We start from the raw sequence: 21,269 nt of genomic DNA on the forward strand, positions 1-21,269 counted from the left end.
AAACCTTTTAGAATGAAGTGACAGCTGCAAAAGGATTAAGAGGCCACAAAGTAAGATATTAAATCCTGGGGGCTGCAGCACAGGGGAGGGCAGTATGGATAAGAGACACTTAAAAAAAAAAAACAGGGGGTAGGACAGATGCAGCTTCAAAGGGGATTTGATGTATTTGATGTTGAAAATGCCTTTATACTTATTCTACTGTTCACCAACCTATTGTAAATATGTAGTTTTGATGAGTAAAGAAAATGAAATATGAAACATTTTCTTGCATGCAACATAAAAAACACATAAATCAAAGTTAATCATTTACTTTTTATTTAAGTAATACAAGTTCTCATGTTATAACTTCTAAAAAAGAGATTTTGTGTCCAATTATCATGAAGGCATCTGCTCCATTATCTCCATATGTGACTTCAACTCTGGGAACAACAGTGTATTTTATTCATGTCTGTGTAGTCTCTGTTTCTGAGCAGAGTGTTGTACACCTCTCTGTGAGTTAGTCTTGTTAACCCTCCGTCTTGGTGCAGTCATAGGGTTTCCACCACTGTGCAAACTGCAGGACTTTTTTCCTCTGATCGTCAAAGTTCTCCCGGATTAATTTTCTCCACCGTCGCGGCTCCAAGTCCATCATGCCTCCAACCACTTCCTGTAAGAGAAAGAGGGATTGATCATGTTGAAATATTTCGCAAAATTGGATTGGGTTATTGTTTTTACGCTGCACATGCACGTTACAGTTTAAAAAGGAGGGAAGGCATAGAGATGTACTGTCAACACTGACCTTGCCGAAGTAATGGGGGAATTTCTGCTCGTTTTCAATGACATGAGCAAACCCTCCCTGGAGTCCAAAGTCTACTGCAAAGTAAGGCAGACCTCGAGGAACCTGAAAGGTATTCAACAAACAATAAACAACAATTTCCACGGATGGTGAGGTGAGAACAACAGAAAGGAGTAAAGGGAAAGATACAAAGTTAAGACAGTCAAGGAAAGTAAATCAGGGGAGAGGAAAGGATAGAAAAAGAAAAGAAAACTGCAAACTTACAGAGAAAGGTTTGGAGGAGTAAAAGAAAGAGAAATGGAAAAAATGACAAGGGGGGCTTACAGCTTGGCGGATGTCTTTCGAAGAGAGGTCGACGACCTTTTTGTTCATGGCCCATTCCTCGTCACACTCCATGATAGCTTTCTGAAAGCATAACAAAACAACCTTTTCAAGAACATGTGCACTATTTTGATGTTATAACTTTAACAGATCCCTAGCAACTTTTTTGTTTGTCAAACCAAAATGAAGTTGATTAGAAAAGGAGAGTCCACACACACACCTTAAAGTATATGGGTGCCATATCGCCCAGTTCTCGTGGTAGTGGGATACACTCTAGGACCATGTGTTGCCTCCTGCGTGGGTTCATGTGTGTTTCCATGAACACACAGTCGAGCTCCTGGGACTCAAACATACGCACCAAAGTACGCCGGAACAGCTGAGGACAAAAAAAGCAGCATAGAGGTTATCATGAGTGTTTGAAATAAACAGATCAGATTCTATCTACCTCTCCTGTGAAACATCAGATATGTTGACAGGATTAACAAGTCTTGATTGGCTAACCTGCATTTCTGACCAGACATCCTCGTCCAATAAGGTGGCAGAGCAGTGATGATAAAGAGGACAGATGAGACAGTGGCCCTCTGTCATGGACACTCCTGCTGGCAGGCTCAGGTACACCTGGTCACAATGCAAACATACTGTAGATATGCATCCAATAGATCTGAAGATTTTGTTTTTTTATAATCAATAAGACAAAGCCTATTAAATAATAAGAGTTGCAATGAAAGGACAACTGATCCATTAGTCTAAGACAGTCCGGACAAAAGTCTTATAATTTAATAACAGTTTTTATCATGTTTTAAGAAGAAAGAAAAATGAAAACACTGTATTTACAGATGGAAAAACTCAAACATTTTCTGGTTTTGGACAGTTAATGACACAACTTAGTAAACATTTATTTTCAAGGATTTATAGAGAAATCAAGGTTCAGGCTCTGTTTGTGGAGAAACTGTGCAAACCATCACATTTGTGAGGAATGCACCAGTGAATGCAATTAGATGAATGACACAGAGAACAGATTCCATCGTTCTTCAAACATCCCAACCTGTGATCATTTACCTTGCTCCCTATTGCCACTATGAGGTGCTTCGGGAGCTCTTGATTGCTGAAGCAGTAGTGGCATTTCTCCATGGAGGCAGCCAGCCTCCTACTCTCCCCAATGGCTTTGTTCCTCATCCTCTCCTCCTCCCTCCCCTCGCCCTCCCGCTGTGCTGCACTCGACACAAACATGTCATCCAGCGTGTAGTTGTCGCCGTCTGTCTTTCCCATCATCTGGAGAGTGGAGTGGAAGTGGCGGCGATGGAGACAACAGAGGAGACAGAGAGAAGATGTATGGAGGAAGAGGGAAGAAAGAAGGAATGGTGAGCAGGCCAAATCTGGGAACATATTTAGGCATCAGTAATAACACAGTGTGCTTCAGTGAATTATTTATCTTTATCACTATCTTTAAAGATGGTCATCCTTCAACACCTGCTGCAAAGATATTGACTGGAATCTTCAGTAATAGGTGAATGCAGGTGCTGATGCAATATTACCTTCTGTGCTGTTTCTAGGCCAAATTCTGTGTGTGTGTGTGTGTGTGTGTGTGTGTGTGTGTGTGTGTGTGTGTGTGTGTTGTGCCTGGACTGCCCTGCATGTAAGTTTGTCATGTGTGTTAACCGTGTGAGGCAGGACGCTGAGTATCGACACTGGTCCTTCTACGTCTGAGTCCTGTCGCCATGGCGACCAGGCAACAGGTTGGTATCAGTGTGCATGTGAGAGCGCGAGAGGCGAGCATGGCTTAAGTGTGTGTGCATGACTACTTGTGTAGGAGTGAGTGTGAGTGAGAGAGAGTGAAAATTGGATTAGTTTAGTGACAGCGTGGGAGGGAATGTACATGTGTGTGTGTGCGTGTATATGCATGTGTGTATGTGTGTGTGTGTGTGTGTGTGTGTGTGTGTGTGTGTGTGTGTAAATGAGTGCACTAAGTGTGCAGCAGCTCGTGCTGCATTTGTCCAAAAGAAGACAGTTTTATTTTCTGACATACATCCCCATCACACCATGATTTACACACATGTCTCTTGGTAAATGGGACACATTCTTGATGCCCTTTAAATTATAGATTGTGAATTCAGCATGTAGCAGCAGAGCAGAAGAGATAACATATGTCTGGCACACTACTCATGTACTATTAAAAAATAAACTACATTCAATCTCCAGACAATGCTAGTCTGCTGACTTAATGCACTATGTCTCTGACCAATGGATTAAACTGGTATTTATAGAATCCCTGCCATGGTAACTGTAGATGTATTTTTAGTGTCACTCTTTGTAGGTGCACAGCATTCGTGTATGGGTGTGTATTCTTGTACAAATGCACGTGGAATAACTGTACAAGGGTTGGCAATTGTGTGTTTGAGAGTGTGCCTGTATAAGTGAATGAGTGAGAGTGAGCGAGTGAAGACAGATAAACTCAGGGAAAGGGGGAAAAAAAATATGGATAGAGCCAAAGCATTCATCTTATTTTCCTTTTTTTTCTATTGCCATGGCAACTTCTCTAATCCCTTTGTTTATAAATGCTTCCTTTAAAAAAAACATACACACAACCTGTCAGTAGGATATCATACTACGTTGTTGTCATATTCCTACCCAGAGAGAGAGAGAGAGAGCGAGAGAGAGAGAGCGCGAGCGAGCGAGCGAGAGAGGGAAAAGTGCAGTATGTGAATCTGCAGATGGACATATCAATCTGAGATAAACATTTTGACATAAAACACCTGAGCACAGCTGTACCTTAAACTAACTTGGTTTGTATTGCTGCAGCGGAGATGGAGGATCAATTTTGACAATTTTTGATCAATTCAACAAAGCAGCACTCAGTGTGCATCAGTGGAACAACATTATCTGTGTCCTCTGCCGTGCCTTGGTGGTACCCCACGTTGTTTTTAATCAAGTTTTCAGCTGCGGCTGATCTAATCTGACGCTGCTGTTGTTGTCAGACAGAAATGAGACGCCTGCTAGCTATTTGTTTTCTGTTGCTCTGTGTTAATGAAACAGGAGTGAGGGGAGATAAAAGGTATGGGGGAGAGTCATTATCACAAGTGCCTAATGAATCAGGGTTCTCTACAGACCTGGGAAACAGGACACAAAATTTGACCATCCTCTCCGAAGTTTAGGGAGTAAAAGGTAGGTTTGTGAATGGATGTAATAAAATATGAACCCACCTGAGTATTACAAAGTTTTAATTCTCAATTATGATTATCAGCAAAGATGTAATTTTATACTCTTTTAAGCAGAGGTTGACTTGTCAGACTGAACAAAAAGTCGTCATTATGTTTGATGATAGACGAGAGGAACTGTAAGGAATACAAATCAGAAGGCATTTTTCATGATTGCAAAAAAATATATGTCATTTGCTCTACCTCTGGTTTTAAACCAATGAGGATGTGATCATGATACTACGAAAGCAAAATTGTGTTTAATTATTTCAATATATTATTTGGTAACAGCATCACAATATATTTAGTCATATAACATGTATCACACTTAACATATCTGATCGTTTTGGCGTATTCTCTTTTATAATGATCTTGTGTTTGACTTGGCTCCTTTGTGATACTTTTAACTTTGATATTCGATTGTTAATCTTCCTAATTTTGATAATTAGACTTTTTATTTAACATTTCACTTGATGTTTTTTGTAGAGCCCGACTGATTATTCACATGGCCGATAATATCAACTGATATTAGCATTACGCGATATTGGTATCAGCCAATTTTATGTCTGATATGTGCCGATACAACTAGGTTTATTCTATTCAAGCTTATTATATATTTCTATATGCTTTTCATTCATTACTATAGATTTTGTATTTATTATTTTTAATTTCTAAGTAAAGACTTGTGTTTCAGTGCACTGTTGTTATTCTGGTCAATAAAGATATTTGTTCAAATGTATAAGAAATCTTGTCTCAATTATTAATCTCTGATAACTGGGTTTGACTGATCAACGCAAGTATTGTGTTTGTTTATTTATATCAATTGATCTCTAAAGATTGTAGCTAGATCGAAGAAAGATATCGGCCCATATGTCGATATCGGAATTTTTCTCTCTACCTAATATTGGTATCGATATCGGCCCCAAAAATTACACTGGAATGGTAGCAATATATATATGAAGTGCTACAGTGCTGCTTGTAAGTGCAGTCATGGTTTAAAGAAGATTAAGTGCATTAACTGCACTAAATGTGTATCTGTTGCTCTCCGATCAGAGGGGGAGAAGAACAAATTCCTCCAAGAGAGGACGATCAGAGCTGGCCCAGACTGATCTTGCTTTCCTCAGAATTTGTCTATTCCAGATATTTGACAAAACATACATCATGTTGCAATCACTTGACAGATTATTGTAAATAAATGGAAACCAACCTGCAGCTGATAAAATGTTCTTAAAATGATTAATTATGTATCGTAATGTTTTTTATCTAATTACACCAGAAAGTCCAACATGAACAACATCCACACACCGGACTGGACTGGTTTTGAAGTTTGTTTTATATGAGAGATTGAATAATGACTGCAGAATCACGAGATGTAAGAAATATTTGTTGAGTTATCTTATCTTCGACACATCGTCATCTGGATACACTTATCAAATGTAGTACCAGTATCAAATTAAGAGGTTGATGCACTTACAACAACTGACAAGAAGGCACTTGCTCTGCCTGGTACAAAAGTTTAGGAAAAACAGTTTCATGCAGGGTTACTGTTCAATTATTGTGTCATAGAGACTCTACTCTTCAACTTGAACTGCTCTTGCTTCATCATCTCTTTCAGAAGACAGTGGACAGCAGCAGCTTTGGTTCTATGAAAACAATAAAAACCAACCAAGGCCTGAGCAGCAGTGCTCCAGAGACAACCTGAGGTGTGCTTTGAGGCTCAAATGAGGAAAAGATGAAACAGAATAAAAACACCTAAAATGATCAAACAACTTCCCCTTTGCTAATAAATGCAAATCTAGTTGGTTTAGTTGTATTACATTAAAGTTATCTTTAATGTACAAAGTCTTTGACTCCAGAATTGTATTTTCTAAATTGAGATTTTGTGATAAAAACCAACAGTGAGGCTGCAAGATTGTGAAACACCTTGCACTTGTGTTGGTAAGAGAATTACTGATCTAAGCCCTAAGACACCAGGCGTTTATTTATTTAGTATTTACACACGTCTTAGTCACCAGGGCCCAGGAGTTGCAAGGTTTTGCAAAAGTTTTCTTACCTTTGAAGCCATGCGAGAGTAGAGGGCATTCTGATCCTGTGCAGTGCTCATCTTCTCCCTCCTCACCATCTCCTTCAGACCCACATTATCATCATCCTGGAAGTAGCGCACACGCTCCCCGTCAACGTGAGTCTCAATCTGAAGAAGAGAGAGGAAAAGAGAGGATGTGTGGGGATGCAGGATGGAGGACAGGACAATTAACTGCTAATGAAATTGGATGCTGAATAAAAAAATCTAGAAAATCTGACATATCTAAAGCTCAACCAAAATGTTGAAGGTATTAGCGGTGAACATGGACAGGCCTCATGTTCAGAGATTTTCCAAGAGGGAAAGATGTAAAGCAGACAGATAGTATATTAAACTAAGCCACTAACTCTACATGTTAACGGTGCACAAGATTTATTGGCTTCTCACTCAGTTCAAGATTTATGTTAACCATGTGTGCAGCGGCCATTTTCATGTTGTAAAAAATGTCCCTCCCTGCTGTCCTGGCATTTGTTTTTCTTCTTCCCTACCACCCGTCATCCCTCCCTCTTTACCGCTTTCTTCTTCCGTCGTCCTCCGTGGGGCTCCAGGGATCCAGACGGGGCATTGACTGGCCAGGCCCGACCTGATTGGTCTGTTCTGAACAGCAGGACTTCCTGGTCTTCACTGGAGCGACCTGTGACCTAGAAGAAGAAAAAAAAACACATCCAAAAACATTATTTTCACTTTTGTATAGCCTGCACAGGACTTTACAGTATTTGTGTTTCTAAGAGGATGCAACACCTATGCGTCAGGCAAATGCGTCACTAATCGATGAAGGGAAGGAGGGTGAAATTAACAGTAAGCATTTGCAAATGTTTTGGATTCAGAGCAGCAGACGTGTGTGACGGAGCAGGAGCAGAAGAGGACAGATTCTGACTTTTATTCTTCTAACAAATGGAGCTTCTGACATCATGAAAATACTGCAAGAAGCTTTTCTCATGCCAATAAATATCTTCAGTTCTGAAAGGGCTGGGTTAAAAAGTGCCACCACTACTACATACAGTGAGTAACTTGTTAACATTATTTTATGATGAATCATCTTTTCTCTGTGTGATCCATCAGTAAGACGCTCTTGGACGACAACTGTGTTAAAAGAAATCTGAGGAGGGCACTCTGGAGATAACATTTGTCTATTCAGATAAAGGTTGATTGTCTTGTTAATAAAAGGGAGGTGTGTTTTTACAGAGAAATGGAGGACCTGACTTTCTTTACAAACTTTTTCAGGGTCAATTTAGTTGTCAACACAGGCATGTGTTTTACAAAATCAAAAAGTTTGAAGAAGTTACTTGCAGGTTGGAGCAATCCATTTTTGCGCAAAATTTAAACAAGGTACTTTATCTCCTTGTTATCACCTCACATTTTATGAGACTCTCTGTGAAAAACTTGCAGTTTTCAATCAGATTCATTGCATTTTTAAGGAAAAAGGTATCTTTACGTAACAGCATCCAGGGCCTGACTTGACAGCCTAGAAGAGGCCGACGTTCGACCTGACAAGTAGAGAGAGGCGGCAAAGAAACGCGAACAAGGAGGGAGAAGCAGCGAGGATGTGAGGCAGTCACAAGAGACTCAAACTGGACTGTCAGAAAGAGAATGATGGAAGAGAATATTTTCTCTGCTTCAGTCGAGAAAGTGGAGCCTTCTGAGGCACTGAGCGCATTGGAAATATGAAATATGAAGCAGACAGCAAGCGTCAGAAACACTGACTGGTGAAGACAAGCCAAAAGTCCTCGATAACAAGACAGACTGGAGGGATCTCGAATGAGTGCAAATCAACAGCACTCCAGAATCTGAGAAGGCTGAAGTACCTCTCAGCTGATGAGTGCACCAAAACGCAAGAATTATGACATTTTTCTCAGGATGCGTGGTGACCGCCTTATTTGGGATGAATCTGGCTTTACTGTTCACTGCAAATAAAGTTATTTAATAAATCATGACCTGCTCTACATGAGTTTATAAAGCTGTCTTGAGTTTCCTCCTGTCCCAAATATGCTCTGTTAGTGTGTTTGAAGACAAGAGAGGGGAGATAAAGCAGTGCTGAAGAGTCTGCTCCCTACCATTGCCTTCTATTAATCACATGTACAACAGATGCAGACGTGGTGTTAGATATGTTCTGTGTCTTCCTGTCATATTTTTTTTATTCTCTTGCACAGATAAACACGGGGGGGGGGGGGGGGGGGGGGGGGATGGTGCACTCTGAATGACCTCTGGTAGGGGCAGCATTTGTTTCTCATTAGGGGTCGGCTAAAATGTCAAACAGGAGCTGTGTCCAGCAAGACGTCAAAACTGAGCTGCAAAAAGACAAATTCCTTTTTAAAAGCGGTCATATGTAACTGCAGAGGATTTAGTTTCAGCTGAAGACGGGTGCATGTTTGTCTTGTCTGAAATGTTAAAGGAGTCTGATGCTGCTGAAACCAACTGCCCTAAGTGTCTGTGTAAGAAGTTAAGAGAAAATATGGCCTTCGGTGTTTGGATTAGCATTTAGACCATTGGAGAGGGGAAAAGGGGGCAGCTAGCAGATAAATCTGACTTGGAAAGATTCAGTATCTGTGTGTTTGTGTCGGGTTAGAGGCCGTGTGCAAGTCTCTGTGTTTATCTATTCCTGAGTTAGTATGACTTGAGAGTAAGTGTAAGTATCCAATTTAGGTTGCTGTGTCTCTACCTGGATTTATACAGCTAAACATGTGTCAATCTGCTCTGGGTTTTTAGTGTTATGTGGACATGCGTGCGTGTGTGTGTGTGTGTGTGTGTGTGTGTGTGTGTGTGTGTGTGTGTGTGTGTGTGTGTGTGTGTGTGTGTGTGTGTGTGTGTGTGTGTGTTGGATCGATTGTAAATCTTGGGGAAATAAATCTGTGCTGATATCAGCTCAGAGGAATAAGTGCTCTGTGAAAGTAAAATGGAAAATATTAAGATTGATCAAAGGAATCGAGAAGGAATGATAAATAAATGGAGTATTCGTGAACACCTCTTATTTGACAGACATTCAATTGGCTTAAGATTATGCAAAATGTATGCAGTCTGATATACTGCAAAAGTTTCCATCAGTATGATGAAGGTCATAACATCCATTCCTGTTGGAACCATTTTGGAGAGATTCTGAACTTAACTTTTGGGTGGTTTTTCTTTTTGCATTCCATTCTGTCGGGGCGCACACTCACACCAGGCAAAGTTGCTCCGTACCGTTCTGAAGCACGATTGACCCCTCCCCCCGCTGGCCTGCACTCACACTGCTCCAGGACTTACCTGGGCACTCACACTAGTCAAACGAACTGGACTCTGAATGTGAAACGATCTTGGGTGCGGTACGGATTGCCTAGTGTGAGTGCGCCTTTAGACTGAGCGCTGTTTCTGCTAATTGATCGACCTGTGCAAACACTTTGCTACTTACACAATACCTGTCAGAATGAAAGCGAGAGACTTACAGATAATATATTTACACACCTGTTTTGATCTTGCTGTTTCTTGTTGCTTCTGTTGGTTGGCGTGGATCTCTTTGGCTTTGTGTGCTGCATCGAGCTGGGATTTTAGCTTCTCCACCATAGCCTGAAACAAACACACGCATATATTTATAACACAAAAATGCCTTTCAAAAAGCAAGAAAATGTAAAGACTGGTCACCCATTCATTGTTAACCACTTAATATCAATGTAAGACTTTAAAAAGACGATGAACTGTTCTTGGCAGATTTGATTTCTTGTGATGTAAAAATGATCATTCAGCCTCTAAAAATACAGCCTATTAGATAACTCAGAAAGGCTTAGATGATGCCAGATACAGAAAGAGAAACTGTGGTATGCTAATGTTTTATAGGCAGCATGTATTTCTATAACATTTTCTCTGAGGTAGTGCAGACTGAACACACACACACACACACACACACACACACACACACACACACACACACACACACACACACACACACACACACACACACACACACACACACACACACACACACACACACACACACACACACACACACACACACACACACACACACACACACACACACACACACACTAATAGGAGTGAATAGAAGTGAATGACTGTTACAGGCACTTAACCCTCACACACACACATACACACACACAAAGTGGTTTGGATATATCTGTTTGATAGTTTCGTCTTGTGGGGAGATGATGGAGACCCGCCTGATAGCTATACCACTTGACATTGTAAGTGTGAGCATGTGCGTCCATGCAGTGTGTGTGTGTGTGTGTGTGTGTGTTTAACAGGCAGTTCTTACTCTATATATTACTCTATTTTAGAATTGACACACAGAGGGAGTTAAGTGCACAGATCAATAGTTACAAATTCATGGATCCCCTCATGTCCTATTAAAGCTACACATTGAAAATAAATCTCTGTTTATGTGTTGATACGTTTTGCATTATGGCGTGTAGCAGTATTAAGGCTAGAGAGAGATTAAGGCTAGTATGTCTTTTAGAGTCCAAATTTTTAAGCTACAAACGTTCAAACCAAAAAGTAAAACAACCAGTAAAAAAAAAAAAAGAATCAGACACTGTGCAGGATCCTTGCAGGAGAGAACACATGATTTATTGATCTGATCCACAGTGTTGAATTTATGTTTTGGCAAGTCAATCCAATTTATCTTTTAGGAGTCAAAGTTCCTCAGAAATAAGAGCTTTCTAATCCTTGGATTAACGGCATCTCCGGGAAACTTTTCCGAACAGGATAAGGCTAATAAATTGTTTCTCAACTTAAAATAATTCCTTTCCTAAAACAGTAGATGCTGAAGGCCTGGTTGTTGTTGTTCTGTGTTTCCAGGCCAATAAGTTTTCTAAAGTCACAGTGACTCTTACAGTATGTGAAACAATGACACTCACCGTGTTTCCCATGATCTCTGCCTTCACCAGTTTGGCACCAAGTTTGTTCATCTCCTCCTCTGACAGCAGCGGAACCTGCTCCTCCTCTTCCTCACTCTCACTCTCACTCCTAAGAAAAATACAGAGGAATAAAAAATCCCTGCCACAATATGTTTATGCACCACATTTAGAGCAGCCTTTCTTCAGCACTTAACTTCTGTTTTTTAATGTAGACTTTCTTTTTGGTTCCCTCCTGAACTCCGACATTCTTACTCCCCCCTAATAATAACCCTTATAACAGGAAACTTATCTGTGATGTTCTTGATTTAACCATTTAGTTGTAATCTTATGTGCCCTCACACTGTTTATCTGTCATGATTCATTTGAGCCTTTCTGCACCCCCACCCCCCCATCCCTTAGAGATCATTACAGCCTTGCTGTGAGGGATCTCAACTGCAGCCTGGGAAGCATCGTTCTACACTATTACTCTCCTCATAGTCTCATTTCATTCTGCTGCCACTCGGCAGGCTCATTTCATGCTGCGGGGGTTACGGGTGCTGGTTTAACCCAAACAACTTAGCCTAATGAGGCAAACCCAGAGCGACTGAGAAAGCTTCTCAAAGAAGTGATGCTGACATCTGGCCGACGACGGCGATATAGGTTGGACTGTCGTGAAAGCAGGAAATTATATAAGCCCATGATGCAATGGTTATTATTTCAAGTACGTTTCACATTTCGGGTTTTTGCAGATTGCTGTCTTTTTAAAGGGACAGAATACTCATATATATATTATCTACTAGACAGAGTCCTTTGAACTGAAAGATAGCCATTACGATTACAACAGATAACATGTGGCAAGTTCAGAGACATGGGGAGTAACATATGACAAGTTCAGAGACATGGGGAGTTTTTTCTTGGAATATTAAGATTAAAGTGCAGAAGAAGATAAGGACTAATAGAGCACACATGTGAAGGCACAGCCATGTTTTATGGATGGGATTACTTACTCATAGAATGGTTTGTATGTGTCAACATAAATATGACCCAATGCAGATTGATCCTTTTAAGTATTTTGTCTTGAAGTTCTTTTTGCACATAGGTAATTAGGTAGTTGTGTGTGTGGCCCTTTAAAGATTCTAACATCAGCACAGGCTGCAGAAAGCACAGCATGTGTGATTTTTTACTTTTCTTAATCATGAAATGAGAAATTTCCTATCAGCCAAAGATGAAAAACTGTTACAGTGTTGCTGAAATTAAAAAATGAGCAGCAAAATACTGTTTAAAGTGGCTGCAGTGAAGTTTGTGAGCAGTATATGTCTGTGTGTATAGCGGTTGACAACACTATTACTGATGTGCTTCATGTGAAATGACAATAATGGGATCAATGCATTCCTTATGCCCACTGAAACACAGGTCATACAAACTGGAGAATTCAATCAGTGCAAAAATGATTGAAATCATTAAAGAAACATGTGAATGAGCCAAAAAGATCAAAAGGGTATAACCTTGATGTTGTTGTAGCAGCAGCTTTATCAACGTGCATGCCGGAGTCTTGAGGAGCTTTTGCAGCCTTCCCAGGATCCCTCTCTTTCTCCTGGTGTTGTTGTTTCTCTGCGCTATCAGATTCCCGGGAAGAACTGCTGCTCTTCTTCCAGGTTGGAACGCTTGTATTACGTGGATCAGAGTCTTCATCGTCAGAGTTTGGTTTTAGGAACCCTTTGGGTCGACCTGCAGGAGGAGGGCGGCGACGCTCTAAAACTACAACATAAAGAAAGTGTTAAAGCATGTTAGGACCTCTGAGACTCCCTACGTGTTTGAATATGTATACAATTTATACAAACAAATTTCCCCTTGCGGGATCAATAAAGTATAAATTATTATTATTATTATTATTATTATTCATTTGATTAAAGAAAAGTTGTGTTTCCTGAGTTTGGATAGAAATGGACAAAATGTTTTTGCATGTGCTCTGACAACTGCGAGAAAAGGCCTTAATATGAACCCACCTTCACCGCTATCGTCATCTTCAGAGGGTTTGAGGAAGCGGCTTTTTAGTGACCCAAGAGAGGAAGAACCTTGACTCCAACTTTCCCCTGATGATAATGATGTAACAGGTCTCTCTCTTTCACTATCTCTATCCGTGTCTCTGTATCTTACGCTATCTCTATCCCTCTCTCGGTTTCTTTCACCATCTCTATCCACCTCTCTGTCTCTGTCCCTCGCTCTGTTTCTTTCACCATCCCTATCCGTCTCTCTGTCCCTCTCTCTGTTTCTTTCAGTATCTCTATCCGTCTCTCTGTCTCTCTCTCGGTTTCTTTCACCATCTCTGTCTCTCCTTTTGTCTCTATCGCTCTCTCTAAACCTGTCACCATCTCCACCTCTCTCCTCCGCTCTCCCTCGATACCCTCCCCGCTCTCTCTCCCTGCCCTCTCCTCTCCCGGCTCGGTTTCTCTGTCTGTCTGTTGGTGACGGATCTCTTTCCCATTCACTTCTTCTCCACTGATCTCTGTCTGCTCCTTCTCCCTCTTTTCTCCACATCCTCCCTCTGTCCACATTGTCTCCTTTCCTCCATCCGCCTCTTGCTGTCCTCTCTCCCCCTCCTCTCTTCTCTCCGTAAACGGCTTTTTCAGCATCATCAAGTCTCTGCTGAAATTCTTCCATTGACTAAAAAAGGAGAAGTAAAAGAAATATTAAATTACTTGAAGGCTTTCCCAGGTTTTGCAGATAACACCAGCTGTGTTTTACTCAAATCTGCCCAAGTGGGAGTTCTTATATATAAGACATTATACTGACATCTCGTACTCTATCACAACTGATAAATACAAAAAGCTCTGAGACCAAAAATAAGCAAACACACACACATGTTTAAGATAAAGTGGGCTTAATGGATACCAAAAACATAATGTATTCATACAAACATTACACCACCATGTTAGAAGACGTCTTTGCTGTAATAGATTTAATATAACGGTGCACTGCTGAGAAATGCTGTGTGCGCACACACACACACACACACACACACACACACACACACACACACACACACACACACACACACACACACACACACACACACACACACACACACACACACACACACACACACACACACACACACACACACACACACACACACACACACACACACACACACACACACACACACACACACACACACACACACACACACACACACACAGTTCTGACTGTCGCAGTTTCTATGCTGTCAACTAGGAACACAAATGCTGACACTGCTGAAAGGAACTGTGTGTGTGTGTGTGTGTGTGTGTGTGTGTGTAAAACCCGAAATGTGGAGAGCATTTAGAGACATATCATTTAAAGTAACAAGGAATCAAATGTATACTCTAATCTCATTTTCATTTAATTTGAATATTGTGTCACTTCCTCATCGTGCGGTGACTTTTTGGCTTAACTGTAGGTGACTGCTTCATTGTGCAGTCGTGACAGTGTAAGCGCGGCCAGTGTGACCATCCTCTCACCCCGTATCTCTCAGACACCACATCCTTCAGGCTGCGCTGCTCCCTCTCAGCCTGCTCCTTCATCCTCTGGAAGCTCTTCCTCAGCCAGCTCAGACCTGCGTCGTTCACTACGGAGACTGCAGACAGACAGTAAAAAAAAATTAGTATGACTCTTACCGTACAAATGAAAGTAATGTTGATTAAATGCGGGAAGTGGATTAAAGCCAAAATGAAGGAGGACTAGTCCATTAGTTATTTTGGCCTGTCATGAGAAGCTGAAACATACAAAAACAGTTCAATCCAACTGAGGGAAAAACAAGAGATGAGTAAGAGAGGGGGAATAAAGGTGAAGATAAAGAAGCAGGGGGGGGGGGTACAGATTCAAGGGAAAATCCGTCTTCAAATCCATGGAACATAAAAGTTATTTCAAAAACAACACTTCACACAATTTCCTGGCGAGATAAAACATTAAAGATGTAACAGCCAAAAGCTGGGATCAAAGTCAACATCAAGTATCTGAGCCAGAGTGTTTGAGAACTGCTTAAAGGTTGGACGTACAAAGAATGTTAGGCTGGCAAACACACAAATATTACATTTTACACCTGCAACTGAAAAGAGACGGCGATCCTTAAAGTGACGGCTGGCTCCTCTAAGACTTTTTTTTATCCACTGTATAAAAGAACGACAACAATCTATTCTACTTTTAATCAACACAGCTAATTCATATGTCTTTGCTTCCGTTTTCCTTTTTAAGACCTTTTTACAAAAACAACCACGTGGCACACCACAAGTTGTCTCATCATTTAAAGTAACGACCATACAAATGTATATACAGACCTCATACATATGAAGGGCAAAGCAGGTGAGCGTGTGTTTGGTGTTTGTATCAGCTTCATTTGCCTTTCTGGTAAAATAAGGCTTAGAGCAGAGAGGCCATGTCTGCTCCAGAGGAAACTGTACTCACTGTGGAGAGATAAGAGACAGGTGTACGTATGCCTGCGTTTGCTTGTCAGCTTAACACAGCTTACACTCTGTCTCTCTCTCTCTCTGTCTGTCTCTCTCTCTCTCTGGATTCCTAAATTGTTCTGTCTTATTCTTCACTCTTTGGTAAAAACCTCTATGTTAACCGTTATGACCACATTACTGGGTGTTTTTAAATTCTACCATTTTATCACACTCTTTAACTCTGAATCAGGCAGGTAATGGTGTGCCGTCATCCTTGACATATTCACACAAGTCCTTTCCAAGCTGATAATTCGGGGTTGATACATGAATGAAGGGCTGGAGGGTTACTAGAGCTTGCCTTGAGATGAATTATGATGTTGTTATGAAAAGAAGGCTGATGCAGAAGAGTGTAAAGTGCTGCAAGTAAACATAAGAGTGTGATAAGAATGTGATTGTGCAGAGCAGATTGATGAAAAGAGGGTTGCACACTTGGTGGTTATCTGATGTTTACCTTTGCAAGAAAGGAACAGAGTACTGGCTGTGCCTCATTGTGAAAAATAACAAAAACACAGGATTTCAACTATTCTGAGGTTTGGAGACCGACATATTTTTACATTTAAGAATCTAACTTGTGCATCTGTCTGAATACAGCCCACTGATCTTTGGTGCTACCTTTTGTTGTTGCAGCTCCAGCCTTCTCCTCTGGGGGCAGACCAGATCCTCCATCTTTCCAGTACGGGTTAAGTTCCAATTTATGCCAACCAGCCTGGGGGAAATACAAATATACACACAGGAATCATTTCTGTAAACAACACAACAGAGGCCAACAGAGGCCAACAGACCCTAACCCTGCCGACCGCATTAGGTACACACACACACATCAGTATATCGCTTTCCAAGAAGGAGCGACCTCTTCAATTCACTGAAACTTTATTAGTCCCAGGGGGGCAGTTCAAAGTCACATGGATCAGTAGCATGAAAAACAGGGCTGTATGAAAGATAACTAATTGAATTCTGAGTGAGTGAAGTGACAATAGTGCAATGAAGGACAAAGATACAAACAGGAAATAAATATGTAAACACAGCGGTTACCCTGGTAACCACACAGCTGGTGAATTAGGATAAGGATGCAACCGTGTTTTCAAATAGTGTGCAATCCATGTAAGAACAAACATGATCACTCTTTCTCCCCTATGTGTCTCTTCTCATATTGCATCATGTGTCTATTAACACAGATGTGATTCTGCCATGTCTGCATACATCATACACAAACACTCACCTGTTCAATGGCCTGTGCTTTTGCTTTCTCCTCGTCTTTCAGCCGTTCTTTCTCAGCTCTCCTCTCTGTTGTAGAGGTAGTTTTCATTGCCAGGAAGTCAAAGGTCATCCATTCGTCTCTCTACAGGATAAAGAGAAAATAACATGAATGAGTCAGTTTAACACTAAAACAGAAAAGGTAAACACTGTGTTTGCATGTTAAATATGTAATAATAATCTTGATACAGTACTAAATGTAGTCATGTACGCTCTATTAAGATTAAGTATTAAGTATTCATCTCAACAGTAGAAGCGTGGAGCTTTCAAGTATATGCATTGCAGGGGTTTAGGAGGTCACCTGTTGGACATTCTGGTCTGGGCTTTGGTTGCTCTCTGAAGGTTTAGAGTCATCAGGGAGCTTCCAGGCTTTAGCAGTTTGGGCCTGTGGTTTGGCCTCAACCCACTCATCCCCCGAGTCCTGATAGACAGAAAAGGCAGAGCGCGAGAGAGAGAGAAATATGATGGATTAAAAAAATCCCTTTTAAGTGAACAGTTCGGATTCAGACCCTGCCAGAAGGAATTCTGAGTTTGAATATCTTACCTCTGAGCTGTCATTAGAGCCATCTCCTGTTTCTCCTGTTTTCTTCTCTTTCTTGGCCTTCTTCTTCTTCTCCTTTTTCTTTTTAGATTTCTTTTCTTTTTTCTTCTTGCTCTTCAAAGAATCCTCCTGCAAAGTATACAGATGTCATCAGTTATGTTTTTCTCTCTTAACTGTGTGATTTGTTTATTTAAGATGAATTACATTTATACTGTCAGTCCTCAATCATACAAGAGTGCATGCAGGGTAAAACGTTTGTCTTCATATTGTGGGTTTAGGTGGACAAAAATGTTCCTGCAACACACGCATTCAGCTGTTTCGAGGGACAGTATACTCATGACTTGTCATCGAGTTGGTCCGACAAACTATTGCAATACACTGATGAGTCAGGGTCTTTATTCTGGTTATGATAACATCCAAAGCTATAAGTGAGAGAGCGCTTCGTATCTTACTTCTTCTATCTCCTGCAGCCTATGGTTGATCTCAGGGAGCATCCATGTGTCCTCGCCTCTCAGCCTCTTCAGCTCCTTCCTCCTCTCTTCCTTGTCATACTGCTGCTTGGCCTGATGGAAACAAGAAGGACAAAATATGAATCACGGATGACAGCAAGGTCACTAGCATTTGCATTCAAGATGTCCATCTAATGCCTATCCTTTAGAGCTGTGATATTTTTTTTGTTCTCATTATGAAATCAATGATACAGATTTCAAATGCATTTTGTAGTGCTGAAAAGAGATGTGATAGGTAGGGCTGGGGAATATATCGAGTTTTTAAGATATATCGATATATTATATATAAGATATAGAGTAAGACAACATTGTTAATATGGATATAGTTTATGTTGCATTAAAATAACGTTACAGAGGTGCCAGGTCACCTGTTTCTCATCTCACTGATGATGACTGACTGTCTGTCCCTCTTAACCCTGCTCCTCCTCTCTCTCTCTCTTTCATTGTATTTAAGGAACATTTTTATTTTATAATATTACTTTTTAAATTCACAAACAGGTAGTTTATTTTCCATGTGTTTTCACTGTTAATAAAATACATATCGATATATATCAAGTATCGCCATTCAGCTAATCAATATCGAGATATGAGTTTTGGTCCATATCGCCCAGCCCTAGTGAAATGTACATGCGGCGACTGAAGTGACTCAATCAAGTAATTATGAGCCAAATCCTTTTCAAAATGCGGCTGCTCGCCTCCTAACAGGCACAAGAAAGAGGGACCACATAACCCCTGTGCTCCGTTCTCTCCACTGGCTTCCTGTTCGCTACAGGATTGATTTTAAAATGTTACTTCTGGCTTTTAAATCATTAAATGGCTCAACACCTCAAGTGAACTACTACATGTTCATGCTCCATCCAGAGCACTAAGGTCCTCCAACCAGCTGCTCCTGGACGTGCACCAAAACAAGGCTCAAAACTAGGGGCGATCGAGCCTTTTTCTGTTGCAGCTCCGACACTTTGGAACAGATTACCATTTAAAATAAGATCTGCTGCCACAACTGAGCAGTTTAAGACACTTTTAAAAACCCATTTCTTTTACCTCTAGTTGAGTGTTTTATCCCAGCAGCAGTGTCTATTAGAACTTTTACTATTATTTTGTGTTTTAATTCACTTTTCATTTTTGCTTTTACGTGTTTTTATGATGTTTTGGATGCAATGTATTTTGCCTGATTTACTGTACAGCACTTCGGTCTGCCTCGGCTGTTATAAATGTGACATATAAATAAAGTTGACTTGACTTGACTTGACTTGACAAACTAGAAACGGAATTTTTAAAATACACGCATTGTTTTGTGTAGCACATGTGAGCCGAGCAGATAGTGTCTTTACATCTCTTTGGTGTTCATCTACAGGGAGCATCATTAATGTTTCACCTGCTCCGTGTTGCTGTGTGTGTCTGGTAACAGTAAACACAGCTGCTCGGGGGAGAAAAAACCCCGATAAGAAACGATTCAAAACCCTGTGTGAACATTACTACAAGAGCCTGTCCTAATCTTAATGCTTGTGACAGACAAGACATAAAACATCTTTGTAACAGGTCTCCTATCTGTGTTTGTCATGCACTATCCTCCCGCCTGTGCACACACATGTACTGTTAGCTCTCCGGAATAAATAAAGGCTGTGGGGAGACAATTTACATCACGGTTAAGGCGTGAGATAAAAAAAAAAAAAGAAAATAACGTAAACGCAACCTTAGCTATTGGCCTTCTAGCTTGTTAGCTTTCATTCGGACGAAACCTGCATCATTAAAGTCAAATAATGTGACGCCACAAAGCTGACCTCGGTTAACTCACAGGTTAGTCTGATTTAAAAAAAAAAAAAGCTTTACAGTTTATACCTTTTCTATCGCCTCTTTTCGAGCCTGTCGTTTGTCATCCTTTCTATCCTCTATGCTGCTCGAACTCTCAAAACTGACTCCGCACGCCGCCATGACACCACTGTCGTCAGTGTTGTTGCTGGGTGTCGTGAAGCGTGGGAGTTTACGGCAATCGTTGATTTGTGGTTATTGTAGTTTATAATAATAATAATAATAATAACTTTATTTATATAGCACCTTTTAAAAACACAGGTTTACAAAGTGCTTTGACAAACAGCAAAAACAAGAACAAATGACATCAATCATTAACATAAAGATAAAATGATACCTATTTTTATGGCAAAATTACTTATGTTAAATTTAAGATAGCTAAAGGTACACACATGAAGGGGTTATTTTTGTGCAAAGGATGTTGGCTACGGTACAAAGTCTAAGCGTAGCCCCTTGTATGAACAAAATTCAATCCAGTTGTATCAGGCTTCATTAATATGTTTAACGAGACAATGAACTTAAACATGTGTATGCACAAGCGGATAGGTTATGAATATTAGGTTAGAATGTCGACCTAGCTTAGGGATGGGCAAGTTTGGTCACAGCAAGGGCCACATTTGTTTAATTCTCACTATACCAGGGGGCCAAGTTGTAGGATACAAAAACAATTACAGTCAATTATGTCTCAGATTTAACTCAACATATACCAGTGATCAAATATAGTTATGGACATATTTCTGGTTTTCATGGCAGATTTTGTCATATTTTCCAATTTATTGATAGGTAAAAATTGACCTGAGGGCCACGGTGAGGGTTGATGGGGCCGCATGTGGCCCCCGGGGCCGCCAGTTGCCCACCCCTGACCTAGCTTATTCTGCTATTTGCAGTGTAAAGTGAAACCTGCTAGAAAATATGTCACTTTCATTTTGAAGTCTTACTCACACATTTGTGTCAGCATCCAGGCAATACAATCTGTATAACACAAGAAGCCTTGATCCTCAACTTACTCTCAAGAACGACATAATAGTACAAAAGGGATAAACTATAGGAAGAACAACAGACAACAAACAGGCATTAGATATAAGAAAAGTATTGTGGAAGCAGGAGTAATAGTAGAATAACCAGAAAACAGAACATTATATTCTAAAACCGTTGGCATGCATATGTTGCTGTGACAGCTTTTACTCACAGGCTTTTGCTCCAGGTGTTAGGTGGGTTTTGATTGGAACTTGCTGTTGGCTTGTCCATTTTGTTTTTTACAATCTTTTTCAATGTTGCTGCAAATTATAACAGCACCCTTATGTAAGAAAAATTCACATTTTCCTTTCCCAGAAACAGCCAAATTCATAATTAAACTCTCCAGACCTAAACCAGACTAAAGCATAGGGACTTGTACTTTTGCTCTTAGATTAATTTCTGCCATTGCATCACTTTTCATTTTCAAAGCTGCACCATCACACATAAAACCAATCTTACATG

At 40.5% G+C, this 21,269-nt stretch overlaps 1 protein-coding gene across 2 annotated transcripts; it reads right to left on the reverse strand.

The window, feature by feature from the left end:
- Nucleotides 1-298: 298 nt before the first annotated feature.
- Nucleotides 299-19,917, reverse strand: cwf19l2 (CWF19 like cell cycle control factor 2). Of its 2 annotated transcripts, none has more exons than XM_061046397.1 (19): nucleotides 19,821-19,917; nucleotides 17,925-18,035; nucleotides 17,476-17,601; nucleotides 17,233-17,352; nucleotides 16,897-17,016; nucleotides 16,290-16,383; nucleotides 14,694-14,809; nucleotides 13,200-13,857; nucleotides 12,699-12,951; nucleotides 11,215-11,323; nucleotides 9,809-9,910; nucleotides 6,883-7,011; nucleotides 6,344-6,481; nucleotides 2,156-2,368; nucleotides 1,598-1,714; nucleotides 1,317-1,472; nucleotides 1,100-1,180; nucleotides 779-880; nucleotides 299-646 (listed from the first exon to the last, which is right to left on the reverse strand). In XM_061046397.1, the coding sequence occupies exons 1-19, from the start codon at nucleotides 19,911-19,913 to the stop codon at nucleotides 506-508; spliced, it is 2,979 nt and encodes a 992-aa protein (XP_060902380.1). In that variant the 5' UTR covers nucleotides 19,914-19,917; the 3' UTR covers nucleotides 299-505. The 2 variants fall into 2 exon arrangements, with proteins under 2 accessions (XP_060902380.1, XP_060902381.1); XM_061046398.1 differs by having other exon boundaries at nucleotides 19,812-19,911.
- Between the last annotated feature and the right edge of the window lie 1,352 nt (nucleotides 19,918-21,269).

This window comes from Labrus mixtus, chromosome 9 (assembly GCF_963584025.1).
Source record: "Labrus mixtus chromosome 9, fLabMix1.1, whole genome shotgun sequence".
NCBI lineage: Eukaryota > Metazoa > Chordata > Actinopteri > Labriformes > Labridae > Labrus > Labrus mixtus.